Below are 20,143 nucleotides of genomic sequence, written 5' to 3' on the forward strand. Positions count from 1 at the left end.
GACAGTTATAAAGACTGAGAAAGAAAGAAAACAAGAATAAGAGATCCAGTAGATAAAGAGAGTCGACAAACAGAAAGACCCAGATGTGCCGGCTGAGCAGGGTGGTGCGGCGGTCAGGATTTCTCCTCGTTGCTCTTTCCAAAGCTCCACTTCGTCATTACAGGTAGATTTGACGGAGTTACTCCACTCCCTAGCCCCTCTGGGTGAAAAGAAAATCTACTCAGTGCAATGGACCGGGTCTTTATGCATTCATTAATTCACTTTGTAGAAGGAATGGGCGAGGAGGAGCAAAAAAAAAAGATCACATTCCTTTGCATAGGAAGAGGAGTGTGCGAGATGCGGGTGAGATGAGTGTTCTCGATGCACCACAGCTTCTGAGCCGCGGACCAACCCATCTTCAATTCTAATCAACTGCTTGATGAAGATCTGGTCCCACACAGGAGGGAAAAAGGGGCCCTGGTGCCTGGTATTCAGTGTGACAAGTGCAAGATGAAAGAGAAAGAGAGAGAGAGAGAGAGAGAGAGAGAGAGAGAGAGAGAGAGAGAACAGAGATAGATGATAAATGTGGAGATGGTGAGAGAATGGAAATGAAGACATCTGAAGAAGTGGGGTGTAGAAATGTGTCCGACAAATAGATTAAAATATGAACCTAATCAATTATTTACTTTATTACTATAATATTGGCTTGTAGTATGGCAGGAGGCACACACATCCAGAGTCAATCATACAGTATCTCCTCTACGCTCAGGCTTGTTCTACATGTGTGTGTGTGAATCTCAAAGTAAAGACGTTGATATTTTATTCAGGCGGGGAGGTCGCTGCACCTTTAGCAATCCCCTGGGTGATTTCATCACTTATCTGATACTTTAAAAGAGGGATGTGGAATCTGCCATGAAGAAACTGTCTATTCAACAGTGGTCTACTCTATAATGAAAAGGAAAAAGCTTTTTCTCACTGCCATCGCCTCTAGTGCCTCAGTGTGCCATCATATTTATTCTGACAAAATTTGACTACTACTAATGATGAAGGCTGCAAAATATGCCTCTTAAAACCGTATCCTCGTGGAGCAGGATATATTTTTGGTGTAAAGCGTAATATAGACTCATCAATCAGCAGATCAGACTGTGTCATACCGGGCGGCTGCGTGAATGGGATCAGGTCGTCGTTGGACGGGATAAATACAGGTTACAAATTTGCAAACATTATGAAGACATAATCATTTGACAATTGATATAAACACCAGTTATTATCACATCTTTTGTCATCAGCATCAACTGGTAATTGAATAAGAAAATAAACAACTTCTACCAAGAATTAAACCTTTAGGAAAAGATAAGGAAAGAAAGAATAGGAAAACAATGCTATTTCTATTCAGTGTTTCTTATTTGATAAGAAAATACATAGAAGGAAATCCCTCTTCTGAAACTTCAAACAAGTCTCCTCATCCTCAGACAAAATGCCCATTGTGACATAAAGCCTGAGCGGTGGGAGAGACAATAACTATTTTGCTCTCTGCTTTTAAACTCACTTTAAAAGGGCTTGAATATGGCTTACCATGAATTACATTTGATTTAAAAGATTTTCTAGTTCAACATCATGATCCCAAGGCGAGTTCTACTCGTCTCTCACTCCCTTTTTTTCTTAGACATATCACATTGACATTAAATGTCTCAGCCATGCATGCCATACACTTTTATATCAAGGACTGGTTAGGGTGCTCAGAAATGACTTGATTGGGTAGGTAAGTGGTATTCTACGCGTTCTAGTATACTTTTTTAATGAATTTGATGCAGTTTGTGTCCTGGGGGTTGAAGGGTTGTTCAGCACACCTACTTCATTTTCTCTGTCTGTTAGGTCTCAGACTCTAAAACTAAATAAATGCATCTCCCTCAAAACATCTGTGAGACGATCCAGCCTGGGGCTGCTCCTACAGGAGTGCTGTGAAGTGTCTGGGTAATATAACCCTCTCATGTATCCTCACCGTCTCTCCAGGCTGCCGGGGGATGCCGACGAAAAGGTGGTCCAAGAAGTTGGCGCTGCGTCCGAGGCCCAGCACAGTGTAGGGCAGCTGGAGGGAGAAATGAGCCGACTGGCTCAACTGACCGGCTGCAGATACAGAGGGAGAGAAAAGACTATTTTTAATATCTTAAAAGCCTTAAAAAAGTACTGTGACCCAGTGTATGTCCACATTACTGTTAGACAATTATTGCCCCTAGAGGATGAATTTCTTCTGGTGTCACCATGAGGTTGACATTTAAGTATAACACAATACTACTAAATGGATTGCAGTAACATTTTAAGCCCCTGACACACCAACCAGACGGCCAGCGCTCGGCAGAAAAGGCAGTCGGACTGATCAGTCTCCCCAAGTTGGTCAAAAAACAGCCTTGGAACACACCAAAGTGATGAAACGTAATACGTCTCCATGACAGAATGTACTATGAGCAAATTCCCTCTAAATGAATCACGTACCAAGCATGCTAAACACTGCTAACATGCTTAATTAAGATGGTGAACATAGTAAATATAAGTGAAGGAAATCAGAATCTTAGCATGCAGCACAAAAAATGGTTCAATAATTATCTGCAATTTATACTCCTCTCAGGTGTGACATAATGGGCTTTATTTATTTTAACCCCAAGCACTGCTCGGGTCATTTTCTCGAAATTGTCCAGGCATATTTGCATAATATGTAGATATTTTTTAATTAAATCTTTGTACATACTTAAAAAAAACTAAAAATTCACATTGTAGCATTTGTATTATGTGTTTTTCTGCCCTTTAAAACAAAACTAACTGTGGAAAAACGCTTCTGTGAATAAAGCTCTGCGCATTTTCATTCATTCATTCTGCTCAATGCAACTGACCGAGTTGCCAGCGGTGTATGTTAACATACTGGAACCCCACTTTGCTTGGGTGGTCTGCAGCTGCAACGGCCCTGCTTTTCCCAAAGAAATCACTAAAGTTCTACGTAATATAATCAGCTCTAACCTAACCTACCCTGACTATGATTTTCAGCAATAAGACTAAACTGTACAAGTAAAGGTAATGTGCACCGTGAGGCTGTTCTGATGATGACGGAGCTTTATAAAAGATTTAAATGAGAGTGAGGCACCTGAGACCAGTCCAACACCTCTCCCACAACCTCGCTCCTCCCCCTCCAGCCTGTAATCTCTCCCTCCTTTCTTACTATTCTCATCCAACCATTAGTCTCTTGTTTCTCCTTTCTGCTCATCATTCTCTTCCTCCCCTGATACATCAGTCTGCCTTGGCCTTACTCATTTCACTTCCCTCCTGCTCGTCTCCCCTCTCTCTACCCTTCAGCTGCTGTATCTCGCCCACACCACCCAACTCTGCCAAGTGTAGCCGACATAAATCAACTTCTATGTGGTAAACAAAGAGAGGGAAGGAGAGAGAGAGATTGGTAGAAGGAGAGGAGAGAGAGAGAGAAAGCCTGGAGGCAGCCAGTGATCAGAACTAATGTGGATGGACTGCTTATTGCAGGCCGAGAGGAACTCAACAGCTTTGCTTCTCTCTTTACTTTTTTAATCTATGCCTAACCTCAGTTCAGTTAAAAAAAAAATTGTCCAGTTCATTTTTGGCTACCCCATCTAAACCTGGGTCACATAAGTCCAGTGCTACAGTGCTGTATGTTAGTGCAATAAAAGCTCGTCCATAACGCTGTGATGTACATGCTCTGGCTCCAGCCGGTCTGAATGCTGAATAGACCCATCGACTTTTGACACCTTTTAAACGAGAAAGCTTTTCATCAGTCATTTGTCTCTATTTCTCTGAATTTCTCTTGCTGGCTACCACTCTATGTATTCTTTTTTCCAGTTGTTGTAGTGCTGGGGTTGCTGAGTGTTGTGAAAAGGGCAGCATAATTGCCTTCATCACAACGCAGATAGCGAAAGGGCGGGGGAGACGGACAGAAATATTTTCTGTTTCCAGGAAGAGCTGAGCAGAGTTTCATGGACATTGACTTGTTCAGGGCAGTAAAAAGCCCTGGCTTCTAACAGACATTTATGAGGAATCCTGAAGTGTCTGACATTTACCAAGGTGTGTGTATGTATGTGTGTGTGTTTGTGTGGAAACTGCTGTATGGGCTTTTATACATGATTTTTTATGATAATCTAGTAAATTCATAAACAAAAACAGAAAATGAACATATGGAGAGATATCATATCAGACAGTTAATGTTGCTTTTTAGCTATGCTAGCAGTGTGGCTCTATGGATGGGGATGTCGTCTTTCAGTCGGTCCACCATTTTGGTCCAGATTGAAATATCTCAACAACTAATGGACGGATTGCCACATAATGTACTTTTCCTCTAAGCCCTATCATTCAAATTTTTGGGTGAATATCTTTTTTTCCTATTTGTTGGGGCATTTAGGAATTTACTCCTATGGGACAGCTTAAGACATGAAAGGGGAGAGAGGAGGGCATGACATGCAGCAAAGGGCCGCAGGTCGGAGTTGAACCCGCGACCGCTGCATTGAGGAGTAAACTTCTATATATGGACCCTGGCTCTACCAGTTGAGCCAACCAGGCGCCCAGTTTTGAGGTAAATATCTTAAAGTGCTCATATAATGCTCATTTTCAGGTTCATAATTGTATTTAGAGCTTTTATCATAATAGGTTTAAATGGTTTCATTTAAAGAAACAACAACAATATTGTTTTTGTTGTCCAGCACATTGCTGAAGCTCCTCTTTTCACCCTGGTTGTTGAGCTCTCTGTTTTAGCTACAGAGTGAGGCAGATGTTCCGTCCTTGTTGGGAATCGCACATGCTCAGTACCTAGGTAAGGACTGCTAGCCAGTCAGAAGCAGAGTATGAGGGCCCTGACAGTACCTAGGTAAGGACTACTAGCCAGTCAGAAGCAGAGTATGAGGGTCCTGACAGTACCTAGGTAAGGACTACTAGCCAGTCAGGAGCAGAGTATGAGGGCCCTGACAGTACCTAGGTAAGGACTACTAGCCAGTCAGGAGCAGAGTATGAGGGCCCTGACAGTACCTAGGTAAGGACTACTAGCCAGTCAGAAGCAGAGTATGAGGGCCCTGACAGTACCTAGGTAAGGACTACTAGCCAGTCAGAAGCAGAGTATGAGGGCCCTGACAGTACCTAGGTAAGGACTACTAGCCAGTCAGGAGCAGAGTATGAGGGTCCTGACAGTACCTAGGTAAGGACTACTAGCCAGTCAGGAGCAGAGTATGAGGGCCCTGACAGTACCTAGGTAAGGACTACTAGCCAGTCAGGAGCAGAGTATGAGGGAGTTCTACGCTAGCAGCAGGCGAGCATTATAGCGTTTGTCTCGGAAATAAAGGCTGGACTACAGTAGAGCTGTTTGGAGCAGTTTGTGAACAGTGTTTTCTGTTGGAGATGGTAAGTCCCTTGGGGGGGGGGTACTTTTTGCTTTCTCACTTTGTAAACATATGACATGCACAAAAAAGCATTATATGAACACTTTAACAAATATTGGATGGATGAAATTTGTCCATCGGTACATTCATGGTGCCCAGAGGATGAATACTAACCACTCTGGTCATTCCGTGACTTTCCATCAGCAGGTCAAAGTTTTCAACTATCCAGTGAAATATCTACTCAGTAACACGTTACATGTGATCTAATACATGTTACTTTATGACCAAAGACATTATGTCTTTGGTCATAAAAAACATTCCTATCAGTGTCTGTTGTACTTAGTGTTTCATACTAACAATGCTAAACTAACAACCTGGTAAACATTATACCTCGTAAATATAAGCATGTTAGCATGTATCTCAACGTACTGTGCAATACAGTCTCACAGAGCTGCTAGCATTGCTGTAGATTCTTTTTTGGGCTTTTACTACCTTTTATTTTAGAGCAGCCGGAGAATGAAAGGAAAGGGGGGGAGGGATGGGATGACTGCAGCAAAGGACTGTGGGTCATATTCGAACCTGGGCTGCTGCCAAGGACTCAGCCCCACGCGTGTTGCACACTCTGCCGGGTGTGAGGTCGCCCCACGGCTGTATTCTCAAGTCTTGTTCCAAGGTGACTTGCAACCCGATAAAGAAAACAAAATGTACAAGTGTGTGTACTCTGATATACTGTACGGAAACACACACACCCCACTGCTGTGAATCTGCGGGAGATGACAAAAGTCATATCTCGGCCAGCGGCACGCACAGCCTGACAGAATAATTTACTCCTTACTGAGGAGCAAACACACACAGGGAGCTGTCATACCTTCACCTAACTGAACCTCGGAGGAAACTTTACAAAACTGAAAACTGTGGAGGTCCGAACATGTTATGGTGCTCCATTCAAGTCCAACTTGAAAAAAGGCCTGCTTTACTTAGAAACTTTACAACTTTAGACTTTACATAGAAAGATCCTATATAAGCCTAACTCATCATCAATCACAAAGCACACACTTATTTGGGGCAAATAATGCATTAGGTAAATAATGTATGCAAAAGCATGAAACAGAGCCAAAAGAAGCCTACCTAATGTAGCTTGTCTACCTGCTATACACCTGACCTGAGACCCTCAGTACCCGCAAAGAGACCATGAAGGAAAACAACGTAGGAAACTAAGTCCCTCTGGGATCCCACCAGGACAGCAGAGCATGCAATAGGCAGTAAGATGGACAGTGACTCCAAAACAAAAAGATTCTCTTGGTAAACTAAAGAGAACCAACCAAAACTAACTTGGCAGGGAGGAAAGTGTGGTGTGGAGGTGGGAGGGAAACACGGCTACTGGATCTGACCAACTAGACAACCACCAGAAGCCAGAGGAAGTTTTTAGTTTTGCTGCTTATACCGAGCAGCACCTGTCACCTGTCACCTGTAAATACTACTAATCCCTTTCACTTACTCCTGTTTTTATTATGAACCATGAAGTGGCCTTTATGGTACTGCAATTTCTTCTTAATATCCACCAATAAAATACAGACTAAAAGTGCACTGACACAGAGGAAGAAGCATGAGTGTTACTTTGAGATGGATCCAGCAAGGGAGGCCATTTAAATCAGCCCAATGGCTCTCAGTCCATCCCCACCCACTCCGTCCATCGGGCTGGACAGAACAGGATTTGTGAGGGGATTGGACCTTTGAGCCAGTTTGGGTTTGATGTTTTTTGACAGACTGCTGCTCCCTGTCAGAAGGCACAAGGTGGATGGCTTGCACTCTGCCACTCAGCAGAGTGGGTCTGAGTGTATGTATGTGTGTCTGATGGAGGATCAAGGAGGGTTACATTGCAGGCAGGGAGCCTGGCTTAGCGCCTGCTAAGTGCTGTGTGTGTGTGTGTGTGCGTGTATGTGAGAGAGAGAAGACTGGCTAGGAAATGTGGCCTCGGCTGGAGCGAAGCCATTTCACAACACGGGGAGGCTGGCAAAAGGTATTATGCAGAGGAGTGTATTGGAGTGTCTGTGTTGTGTGTGTGTGTGTGTGTGTGTGTGTGTGTGTGTCTATCTTCTATGGCAGAGATAGTGGAGTCTTTGGCAGGGAATTCCACCCTGTACACATGACTGACAGCCTACAATCCATCTCTTAGAAGACAAAGCGGATTCAAGGCAGCTGGCCTGGGCGTGTGCCATTTTCACAGAGTTGTCAACACGCACGCACTTCACACACACACACACACACACACACACACAACACACACACACACACACACACACACACACACACACACACACACACACACACAATAAATCCCATTCAATGAGTTAGTGTTCCAAAGCCCAGGCAATCATACGAACAACTCAGGACCACACACATACGTCTGAAAGTAGATGCACAGATTTCTAAAGGCTATAGCCCAATCTGCACTGAGAGAAGGGGGAAACCAGAAAACTAAAATACACAGAATAAGTAGAAGAAGCAGCTCTTCTCCATCTGAGTGCTTCATTTATGTATCCAAATATTTGGGTGTTTATGTCCCTCAAAAATATTGCCCCATTCTGCTGTCTCCAGTGGACGGAACTGGATCATTCCAGACGTCACCGCCACTGTAAATAAGAACTTGATCTTAATGACTTGCCTGTAAAAATAAAAGGTGAAATAAAACACAAAGTAAAATTCACTTACCCATTCCTGGGGTAAGTGATGGATGGGTAGAATACATAACAGATAACACAAGTTTGAAAAGGGCACTAATAAGTAAACATTTAGGTTAATATTCATTTAAATACTTTTAATAACTGTTTCAGTAAAAACAAACTAAGAGACCTTGGTTTATAACTGAAGAAAGCTGAAAAAAGGTGAGGCATTTTTTTACATCTGATTAACAGAGCATCATGGAGTAATGGTATGTCCTATGTTGGAGCCTTTTCATTGGTTGACCAGCGTGTGATGCTGGAGGTGTAAAAGTTCATTTGAATGTGGCCTTATTGGTTCAGCTGTGCCGCGCACAGCAAGGTCCCAGTTTTTTGACGTGGTTAAGTGTAGGATAACGATTAAAAGAAGAGCAGTTATTTTGTTTGATTCATTTTTTGTTCACTTTAAATAAACGGATTGTCATATCCAATGTAAGTTTGAAAGTCTTGGACAACAAGTAATTCCCTGACAATTCTTATTACAAAGACACGCTTTTACACAGATGCCATGTGTTAATTTCCGACCAAACAAACAACAAATGTGCGCCACCATCCTATATCATGGTAGTCCACCAAGTTAGTAATCTAAGAGTCAAGTTGTATAACTAACGTCACAGCAGCACAGAACAGATCTGCACACTGTTAGGCTCCAAATAAACAGTGTACAGTATTTCTCTTTTCAACATTTCAAACTACAAAACCTTCCTTAGGCTAACATTAGTGCCTAAAATACTTTTGTAAAAACAATGAAGGATTCTTTAAAACATCATAAGGCCTATTTCTGAGACATAACACGACAATAATAATACAAAGACAAGATTTCTTTAGGGACTACAGTAGTCTCTGGATATCTGTATAGGCCTGTACTTTGTGATGTGAACTACATTTGTACTACTAGGTGTTGTTTTAGGAACACATTTCTAAAAACTCAAATTGTTGCTGTCTCATATATGCTAGTCACCGAGTACACAACACATATGCACATTAAATGATTTTAGATGTAGCTTTAGATGTAGCTGTGTGGAATCTGGATTTAAGATATTTTAATGCCATTTTCCTGCAGTGGCTTGTAGTTTTTCTTGGTTGGGGAAATACATTTTGATTGTCCTCTCATTATCTTTCCTAATTTTTCTCAGTGGAATAGCAAACAGCAACGACAATGACTAGGATGTTGAGATCCAAACTCTCCCCCTAATATTGAAGCTGAAAATATGTACTTCCTTGTGGGCGTAATAATGTGAGACACAGAGAGAGAGGCAGACAGACACAGAGAGGACATGGATGGAGGGCTACAGCATGTTAACATGTTAAAAGTAACACCAAACAGTACTGTAGGTGCAAATCCTAACATCACAATCCCACATAGACAGGAAAAAGGGTCATAAACATAATTGGCTTTCAGTGCAGGCGCACGCACACACACACACGCACGCACACACGCACACACACTCTCTCTCACTCCCCAGGGCTTCAAAACTGAAAAAAAAAATGTTTCTGAGAAATTCCTAGTGCCTGTCGCTATAGAAACCATTTGCTCCCCTGATGGCGATAAAAAGGAGCAAATTGCAGAGATGGAGGGTGGAGCCATGAGGAATAGAATACGCGCGCGCGCACGCACACACACACACACACACACACACACACACACACACACCAACACACACACACACACACACACACACACACACCACACACACACACACACACACACCACACACACACACACACACACACACACACACACACACACACACACACACACAGTCCGCCCCGCCTGAAGAGACCCCTTCAGGACCCATACAAACAGCTGTCATTGCCCTACTTTGACCTTACTGAAAAACAAAATGGAAAAAGCAGGTTTCTACAAATTAAAGGGATACTTCAAGTTTAAACTCCAAGTTTAAACCAGCTCTGTGTCATCTTAGTGTGGGCAGTGTGTGCAGATGAACGGTGTTTGGCTTTCCCCCTGCGGCACTAGCGCATGGCGCTCCCTGCAGAGCAGAGGAGCGGAGGTCCACCGGGATCTGCCGGATGATGTGAATTTCATTAGAGAACATTTCGAGCATAATGAGCTGCTCATATAAGAGATGCCTTAGTCTTTGTGCATTTAGAAAAATAGCATTTATAATAACTACCTTTTTTGTAAGAAACTATGGAGACAAGACTCACCACTCAATGAAGCCAACAAGACTAACCAACAAAACCAAGTGACTTTTCAATGCAATGCAGTGTCATTTGAAATGACACCTGTGTACTGCAAGACTGGCAGAAGGAATCGAACGTTGACAGTATGTTTCCATGATGTGGTGAAAAGGTGGCTTCATGAAGTTAAACTTATCATGAGAGATTTTTGAATACACTTAGGAAACCCTCTAATTTTTGTCATTACAATGAAAAAAAAACACTGCCTCTGTCTGCATCAACTCATCATCCACCAAACAAACTGAGGAAGTAATGCATCCTCGGACACACTTACTGTTACAAATACATTTGAACTAATAAGGTGCATAACACGTACATTAAGACATATACATTCAAACCCAAGGATCTTTGGAGATGGACAGATTGACAGCCAGGCAGACAGCAATGTTGACAGAAAAAGTTAAACAGTCTCTTGACAATGTATGGTATCTATAAACTGGCTGCAGATAATAGAGGTTACAGGCTGAGAAGAGAAAGAGAAAAAAGTTAAAGGAGGGCTGGATGGGGGATGTGGAGGAAGAAAAAAATGAGGGAAGCGGGACAGAGGAGGGTGGCAAAGGAGTGAAAAACAGGGAAGAGACAAAGCATGCTAAGCCCGATCAATAGTAATTCTCCATGTCTCAGTGGAGGGTCAACTATCCCCTCGTTTTTTTCCCTTCCTCACCCATATTTCCTTCTCCTCTCCCTCCTCTGTGATGATCTCTCCGGGATCTTCTCCTCCCATCTCCTTTCTTCCTCTTTTGTCCCACCCTCATTTTAACGAATCTCCTTTTTTTCTCTGCAACTCTATGCAGTGCTCTCACCTTGGTCCTCTGCACCTTATCATTTTCTTGCCTTTCAGCGCTTTTTCATTCCTCTCATCCACCCCACTCTCCTATCCTACTCCAATATTGGGAATTCTCCCTGTGTTTTAAACCTTTCCTCCAAACACTGTGCAAAACAATGGGTTGAGAATAGGGTAACGCTCACTCACCTCACTGCGATCCTGAGGTGTCTGAGAACAGGAGTATACTGTGGCCAAGGATCATCATGATGTCAAGCATAATAAGCTGGCTTTTACGACACAGGCATCAGCAAGATGTAGCAAAAAAACAACACAAATGGCTGTGAGTGACAAGCCATTTGAATTTGGATCTAAGTTGTTTTGGATCTTCTAAATATCTAAAAGGTTCAGACGATATGATGAATATGTTTGTGAATGAGTTGCTGCAGATGAACATGTGTTTTTTTAAAGTTTAAACATGTACAATATGTGTGTGCACTGGGTGTGTATGTGAGCGAGCCGTTGCCAATACCCTGAACTCATTAGCCTAATTGGACAGTCTGCAGAGAGCTCCACATTGATCTGGGCCTGTTATGATTCTCCTCCTTATGAGCATTCACTCTTTTCTGTCTCTCTCTCTCTCTTTCTCTGCCCTCCCTCATGCTGTCACTTATATATATAGTTTCTGGATAGTTTACTGTAAATCAAATCTTATATCTGAGGTGGTGAAAACAAAATCAATGCTTTTCTTGTCTTTTTGTTTGTTGACTGTAATCTAATTACAGACAGACATGACTCTGTGTGACCTGGAACCCAGAGGGAAACACGGTGCTCATCTCAGTGTCCACATTGAGAGATAAACAGCAGGGAATAAAAACGTTAATGACTAACTTCGACTATTCATCTCCCCCATCCCACCTCTCTCTTTCTCTCTCTCTCTGACTCTCTCCCTGTCTCAGCAGGAGTTCCTTGATAATGAGGTGTGGTGTTGTCAGAATCACAGCCCGTGCTCATCCATCCAACCTGCTTAGTAAGGGGCCTGGCACACCACTGTCCGCTGTGTACATGCAGACATGTATACACACATGCATGTATACACGCAAGGTCAAAGACAGAATTCAGGGTATGCACACGTGCACACAAGCTGACACACATGCACGTATGCAGGCACGCAGTGTCTCTCTTATGTATCTTGCTATTTCCCTCTGTATTTGACTTCCTCTCCTTTCCCTTCCTTCCCTCCTCTTGTAGTATAGTAACTCCATTCATAAACGGTGCCTTCTCGGCCCTTGTCTCTATCTCAGCACATTATAATCTCCCCTTTCCTCGCTCCTCATTTCAGGCGGGTGAAGGGTAAGTGAAGATCGTTGGGCCCCAGTGGCAAGCCCTAGACAGATCGTGGATTTGTGTGTGTGTGTGTTTTTGTGTGTGCGTGCATGCATGTGCGTATGGTGTGCACCCCATCATTGCTCATCTCTGGCAGCCTCGCTGGCTGCTACCCGAGCTACAAGCTACAGAATAAATAATAATAATATAATAATAAATTATAAAAAAATAATAAACTTTAAATCACTAGGGCGTGCGCGACACACGCACGCGCACACACACGCGCGACACACACACACGCGCACACACACACACACACACACACACACACACACACACACAACACACACACACACACACCACAACCACACCACACACACACACACACACACACACACACACACACACACACACACACACACACACACACACACACACACACACACACACACACACACAACACACACTCCTGGCAGTACTTTGCTGCTGTTAAATGAGGGGTCTGGGGAGTTGTGCCAGCAAAGCCTTTGGCTACTCTTGCTCTTCTCCTCTTTCCATGCACCCCAGTCAAACACACTGGAAAAATAAGCTGAAGTTATGACGGGCAGACTGTAATACACCACAATATTCTATAGTTAAATTAATTGTATTATGCTTACTGAACACAACAAACCAGGAGACAGTGGGAGAGACCTTTCTTTTGTACTGGCTGAGTTGACAAAATGTCAAGACCATCCATTTCTATTAAATATAGAATACCTTTGTTGAAACCGTTGAGTTATAAGAAACGATGAATGACTTGCTCCAAAGTGCACTGGGGAAAATTGGGGGGTTTCACGGTTAAATAGGGTCATCAGCCAGACTAGTATGCCCCATGCTGCTTCATTCCACCTCTCAGACTTCCTATTTTTGTGACAAAAAATGGTTCTCCCAATTGCCAGTAATTTGGTTTGCAGAGTTCCACTTCCACAGTCTGTTTGAGTTAGGTGATAATTATCTATGGCTTCATCAGTATGAGCGACCCCTTTCACATTTTGTTTTCACATCATCATTTGATACATTGGTGTAACAAAAATAGAAATTGTAGGGAATGGAATAGGAAATCTAAACAGCAACTGCAACAGCAATATTTCTTTTGCAATAGAGTCTTTCTACCAACTTGACTAGCCTGCACAGAGCCCTGACCTAAGCCACATCCTAAGCCAACACCTTTGGGATGAATATGAACACCAACCTCACTACTGTTCTTGTGGCTGCAGGTTACAAAAAATGATTTTTCAAGCTTTCCCAAAAGATTGGAGGCTGCATAATAACACCCACAGTTTTGCAGTTAGATAAATGAAAGTTAGAACATAAATAACTGCCTTTTGGTTCAGGTAATCTCATTTCAATAAATTATTTTAGATGAGACTGAAAATCAACATCCCACTTTAGTATGATTTCAAAACCGGCCCTGCTTCTATTTTCAGTGGGATTCTGAATCGCTCTCTATCATCTCTGCAGTGGGTGTGGGTGCAGGTGGTGATAGCACTCCCCCTTCTCCACTGTTTATTCCCATTTGACTGCCTATTTTTATCTGTAGAGACAAAATCAATTTGTGGGTTTTGTCATGTTTTAAGACATTTATTACTTTTTGTCTACTCAGTGTTTTAGGCTTAGACTAACTGAAAGGTCCGCAGCCATTGAAAGATTAGTTTCAGCAGTGTTTTGTTGCCAATGGTTGTGAAATAATAATGAGGTTCAACTGTGATCTGTATACATATACTCCAACTGTGCTAACAAATAAATGAAACAAGGAAATCTGACAAAGTGGGATTGTACTGCGCATAGCATTGTGTGACTATATATATCCCTGACCCCGGGCTGTCAGTGCATCTTGTCCTCGTGCAGCTCTGTGTCCTTCCCACAATTTAATATCATCTAGGTTAACTGTGGCTAATACAACACAGCAGTATTGCTGTACTCAATGTCTTGTCTTGTCTTTCTATGCATCTATCTCTCTCCCTACCTATGCCTCTTTCTACCCTTAACAGTCAGAAGTAGAAGAGTTGTGCAGTGTTCATCAGCTCCAGAATTGCAGAAATGTCTCATCCTATGGAGACCCAGTGATCCTACAGGTCACAACATAATCATGAATGCAGCTGGAGTCAGGGCTTACAGGTGACAAGAAGGAAAAAATTCAGTCAGTCAGTCAGTCAGTTATGTGTTATGTTATGAATTATGACCTAAACCACCTACGGACAGCGTGGTACCTTGTGTATTCCAGTACAGAACACAGCCAGATGTTGACAGGATTGCTTAACAAGAACAGAAGGGAGGAGCCCTTTGAGACTACATGAAGTAGAGCTGTTTGAGATTGAAAATTCATGAAAAAACAATCAATGGGCAACAGAAACTCACTTCCAGCACTCTTGATCATCCCATCCTAACCAGGTGCATGCACAATCATCCTCATCCTTCAAGAACTGCCAAAGAAAACATCCACAGGTCCCTTCAAATTGTAACAAAGACACTGGTCCTTTCTAGAAATATATGTAAATTAGACTTTAATGAGAAGCAAAAAAGAGGAAGCTGCAGCTTGTTGAATGTTGTTATGGGGTAAATAAGACCTCCAGTTTCTGCGATAGTCCTGCAGAAACTGTGAGAAGACAGTTTCCTAAAGACAGCGCCACTGCAGTAACTCCAGGCTGAATATTTGATTAATACTGCTGGAAAACTTGGACTAATCTTCTAATAATAAATGTAGACAAGCATCAGTTGAGTATTCATTTTCCTGTAACAAGTAAATATTTGGATACATATCACAACATTGTACAGAATACAAATGTGCTCAAGACCTGCATTTATACAGGTATATAATCAATTATTTAAATTACTCCAGAAGCATCATGGAGTAAGCATTACAGCCTTATCAAACTAATTTAATCCCCCTCCGGCTGTCTTTTCTTCAGCTATCCTTTCTGCTTCAGCCTTTGTCTTTAAGGCATAGAGGCTATTTTCTCTTTCATAAAAAAAGAAAACAAGCAAATACAATCAATATGACCCTCTTCTTCTCATTCTGTTTTCTTAAAATCCTCCAAAACAAACTCCAAGGTGTCCAGCCAGACTGAGGACAGCTGTCATCGTTATGAGGTTAAGTTAATAATAAATCTGAAGTGAATGTACATGTTTCTCTGGTTATTCTCCATCACTGAAGTGGGTAGTTTAGCACAAGAAGGGAAAGCTATCTTTGGAAGAGATTTAAAAAAGAAAGTCCTTACCCGAGGCGTTCTTCAGGTAGCCGTTGGAGTCCGTTGTGGTGTACATGACATAGGGACCTGGCTGGTTAACACCGAAAGGCTGTAGAAACACACATGCAAACACAAATTAAAAAAAATGGACAGACTTGAAAATTTTACAAGTGTCTTTTAATAATGATAATAATAATAATAATATAATACTAATAATAATAGCAATAACAACAACACCTTTATTAATATAGCACCTTTAAAACCAAAGTTTACAAAGTGCTTTGACTGACAGCCAGGCAGAAGCATTGGCTGTATGTCTGTAGGGTGAAAGAGGCCAGGGAGGGACAGACAGGCACGCTGTCACCACAGTGAACCTGACCAGTCTTTGTTGTTGATTTATTTCCACGAGGTGACTTGGCAAACGTCCGACCTAGCTGGCTGAATCTGACTGAGCGTGAATGAGCGACGGCTGCATGTATACAGAGGGGTTTGTCTTATCTCTTCATTAGGAAAGGATGACAACTAAAGAAGAGATCTGTCAAGCCATCCTTAGCTTTACATCAGCTACCCACAAGCTTGTTGGACATACACACTGCTAGAGAGACTTGGCCCTTTGTGCCGTGACACTCAGCGGTCGGGCGAGGTAGGAATAGAAATGAGGTCAAAAAGAGAGAGAGAGAGATGAGAAAGCCAAAGAGGAGCAGATCAGTGGGCTCATAGAAAGACGAAGAGGAAGAGAGGTGTGACTAAGAAGAAGAGGAGTGGGGGTGTGAAATGAAAAGATAGAGGGGGTGATGGATGGGAGAGGAGAGGAGTAGAAACAGCCGAAAGCTCCACTCGTCTACAGCATTCATCATACCTTTCAGTTAGACAACAAGCCGGTGGAAGACTAGACAGACAGAAAACCAAAACAACTCCAGTACCAGCAGCCTCTTGTTGATGTCAAAGCTAATGTGTTTTGCAAAGGGCTTTCCATTGGTGAAAGGTTATTTGAGGAAACGCTATTGGCTGCTGTATTTCTGTCAGATGTCTCTGTCCACCTACACATCGTCATCTGACATTGGCTCTTTTGAATACATAAAAGTAGCTTCAGGCCAACCGCTCTATAAATTGGTGGCTACATTTAACTTCTAACATGCATTTTAATTTAAGAGCTTATGGTATGTTGTCCATGCAACGCCTTATAAACCCTTCAGCCTGACACAAGGACTGGGTCGTGTGTCATGGGTCTATCTGTGTGTGTGTGGATTTACGTCAGCCGGCTCTCCGTTATGACCAACTGTGGCTGGACTCGGGCCAGAGGCCGTACAGCTTTGGTGGACTTACGTTGCTACCAGGAATGGATTCATTCCAAGACACCAAAGATGAAAGAGAGAGGGAGATCAAGAGAGAGGGAGAATGCACATGGGCAGACAGATGGAGATAGAGGGATACAAATAGTAAACTGGTAATTATTGGCTGTAGTTCAGTGTAATTCTCAGGTTTATCTGTGAAATATATGAACTGCAGTGTAGTCTTTTCTAACAGTAAAAAGCATGGCGATGTCTGATGACCGTGTCCCATGCATGGGACCGGGATTCTTGAAGCAAAGCAGTGTCATCTGGCAAAGCAGAGTGTGCAAGGCCACATTGTTGGAAGATTACTTTGCAGAGAGACAGAGGTCTATTTCTACTGTTTACCTTGAGGTTAAAATGATTGCTGCTGTGGGTTATACGGCTTCCCTCACATATGTACTGCTGTGAAGTGTCGTGGCATCTGTTAAGCCTTCAAACTGTAAAATAAATAAATCTGGCCATTGGACTGGATTGGCTCTTCTCACCAGAATTTGAAGCAACACATCCCCACCAACAACTTATGCAAAGCTGTTTGCATTCTGAAGAACTGGCAAGTTGATGGATTTGTTTTGTCGGATCACCATTTCAACAGCAGTCAATGTGCTGATTTGATATTAGACAATGTTTTTTAAGCGAGTAATACAAAAGGTCAACATTTGTTGTTACCTCTGTTTTTTTTTTTTTTTTTGCATTTTATTATTCTGAGTTTGTACATTGCGGTATCTTTATGTATTTATGCCGTTTTCTTGCCCAAGCTTTTGTTAATGAAACACATTCTAGAGTCACTATGAAGCTTAAGGCCGACCTGAGAGCACTTTGAAAGACTGAAGTTAATCTTGTAAAAGTTTGTATGTATCAAACTGATGAGCACCGCCTGGCCTCGTCATGCAGACATGAAGCCTTGGATACCTCATAAACTGGAGAATGTGAGCAGATGGTAAACAACAAACGGATACCTGTTATTATAAAATCATGAGTACATACCCAGTCTCCACAGACACCATTACTGTCAAAGTGTCCCTGAACAACAACAAACCCCAAAATATATTTACAGAGGACATGAGTTGGAAAGCGGCCACACCTGGCATTTATTTGCCCTTGTATTAAAACATCTTACACTGATATTTTATTGGACAATGCCAACCACAAGGGAGGGCAGGAGATACAGTACAGTAAGCAAAAGCTACGGACTAGTATTGTTTGATGGTCTGATACTTGTCTCAATGATGAAAAAAAGAATGGGGGCGGGGTACGGATAGGTGGAAATCACATGGTATTTTATCATAGAAAACAAACCTCATGTATCTTTGTGCTTTCAATTTTTTGGGTCAAATCGTTCAGGCTAGCCACTTTACACATAAAAGAGGAGCTTATACTGCCTTAGAGCTCAAAACACATCACCAATTCAAATCCCATTCCATAATTTCCTGAATATAAATTTGATTCTCCCTATAGACATGAAGTTTGGCCAGCATTCATGATATTCCAGCCCATCTCCCAGAGTACAGACTCTGGAGGAAGAAAGAGACGCATGCATGGAAAGATAGGTGTACCGGGTACAAGACAGTTCACCCAGAGGGACACGCCTGGGTTAGACTGGTCAGTGGTCAGACAGATAAGAATACACATTTCACTTTTTTTATGCTGTCATTAGAAAACAAAAACAGACAAAAGGCAGATTCCTTACCTTGACATCTTCTGGACAGTCATTGGAGCAGAGGCCGCTGAGCACTGAGGAAGACAGAGATGCCAGAGTAAGACATGTTGCCCAGCTTGTGTTACGTGTTCAACACCGACGCACGCTGATGTGGAACAAGTGTAATCAGTGACAGTGTTGTTGCTGGGCCCTAAGGGCCACGGTGTCAACATGTATCCACATTTTTCAAGCATCAAGAAGGTCAAACTCAAACAGAGAAATACAGTTCTCTTACACAATGCCTTAAGCTCCACTGTAGCTGACAGTCAAAGACATTAATATTAACTGTGCTTAAGCGTTCCTCTCATTCACATTATATTCAGCTTACATTATATTTCAGACAATTGAAATATCTGTTCTGTGTGCTAAGTGAATGTGGACAAGACAAACAACAAAAGAAAGGATGGAGGGAGGGAGCGTTAGAAATAAATTGCCGACAATGAGAAACATAAAAAAATAAATGTGCATGCTATTAACACTGTAAGTGCGTGTATATGTGAGCGCTAAGAGAGCATTTCACTTAATTGTGTGTACAAGCGGAGCGGGGACAAAATCTGCTGAATTGCTAATCAGTTATTAGAGAAGTGACTTTATTAGCATACTAATAGGGTCCCGGGTCTAGGTTGCCTTGATTAGCCTGATGGAGTCACGCTGAAGTCCAATAGCCTGTTAATAAGGTCGGCACCCACTGCTGTACTGAACAGCAGCCAAACCCAATGCACCTCCTCACAGGGAACATGGCGGCGTCCCTGTCTCAATCACACAGGCAGTGGGTGGATGAAGCCTCGGTATTGGACTGTTGTGCACTAATTTGCCACAAACATGTTAATCACAAACATTAACTGTACACATAGTACACACTGTACACCCATTTGAACAAAAGTGAGTGCTGTAATTATTTTGTGAAGGATTTCCACTCATGCGCCAGCTCTTTCCAATGGGCTGACAGGTGCCAGGTGACCCTGATACCACTCTGACATTCATAACAAACTGTGGAATGTCCCCTGTTACATAGAGTCCATTTATTGTACATAGTTCCCTAATTGTTCTCTCCACACTTCCACATTCACTCATCCGCATCATTTATTCATTCTTCTACACTTTATAGAATATTTATAGAACTATGCAGCAGCACACCATTAAGCATTAACGACTGGTAACTCTAGGAAAGGCGTAAATACAGTGAAGCCAATCCACATCATGAGTGCTTTATAAAACAAACTCCTGGAGTGTTGTCTAACACAAACTAATATACTTCTATGTCAACAAATGTGTCAATTCACAACATCTGTGTGAGATGCTTGTGCCAGTACACAACCCACATTGTTTTTATTTTTTCCCCATTCTACTTGTCTTTCTACGTGCACACCTTGTGAAGCAATGGGAGCCATTCACATTACACACATCCTCAATTTTCTTTATGTTGTGCACATCTAGAACTTTTTACCTCCAGTTTCACTATGAGCTTTCTAATTTCACAATAGGTAAATAAAACTAGATTAGTATAAATTA

General features: G+C 42.2%; 1 protein-coding gene across 2 annotated transcripts in view; it reads right to left on the reverse strand.

Moving 5' to 3' along the window:
• itfg1 (integrin alpha FG-GAP repeat containing 1) overlaps nt 1-20,143 on the reverse strand; it is a 143,446-nt gene that overhangs the window by 14,325 nt on the left and 108,978 nt on the right. The window contains exons 13-15 of one of the 2 annotated variants that reach the window (XR_004332841.1): nt 18,623-18,666; nt 15,632-15,710; nt 1,975-2,106 (exon numbers count right to left, since the gene is read on the reverse strand). Coding sequence is in view for 1 of the 2 variants with exons in the window: in XM_032521774.1 (XP_032377665.1) it covers nt 1,964-2,106; nt 15,632-15,710; nt 18,623-18,666 (266 nt within the window). In the remaining variant the exon portion in view is untranslated. Of the gene's footprint in view, nt 1-1,963; nt 2,107-15,631; nt 15,711-18,622; nt 18,667-20,143 lie in introns of both variants that reach the window. The other variant, XM_032521774.1, reaches the window with a different exon arrangement.

The sequence above is a fragment of the Etheostoma spectabile genome, chromosome 1, assembly GCF_008692095.1.
Source record: "Etheostoma spectabile isolate EspeVRDwgs_2016 chromosome 1, UIUC_Espe_1.0, whole genome shotgun sequence".
Classification (NCBI taxonomy): domain Eukaryota; kingdom Metazoa; phylum Chordata; class Actinopteri; order Perciformes; family Percidae; genus Etheostoma; species Etheostoma spectabile.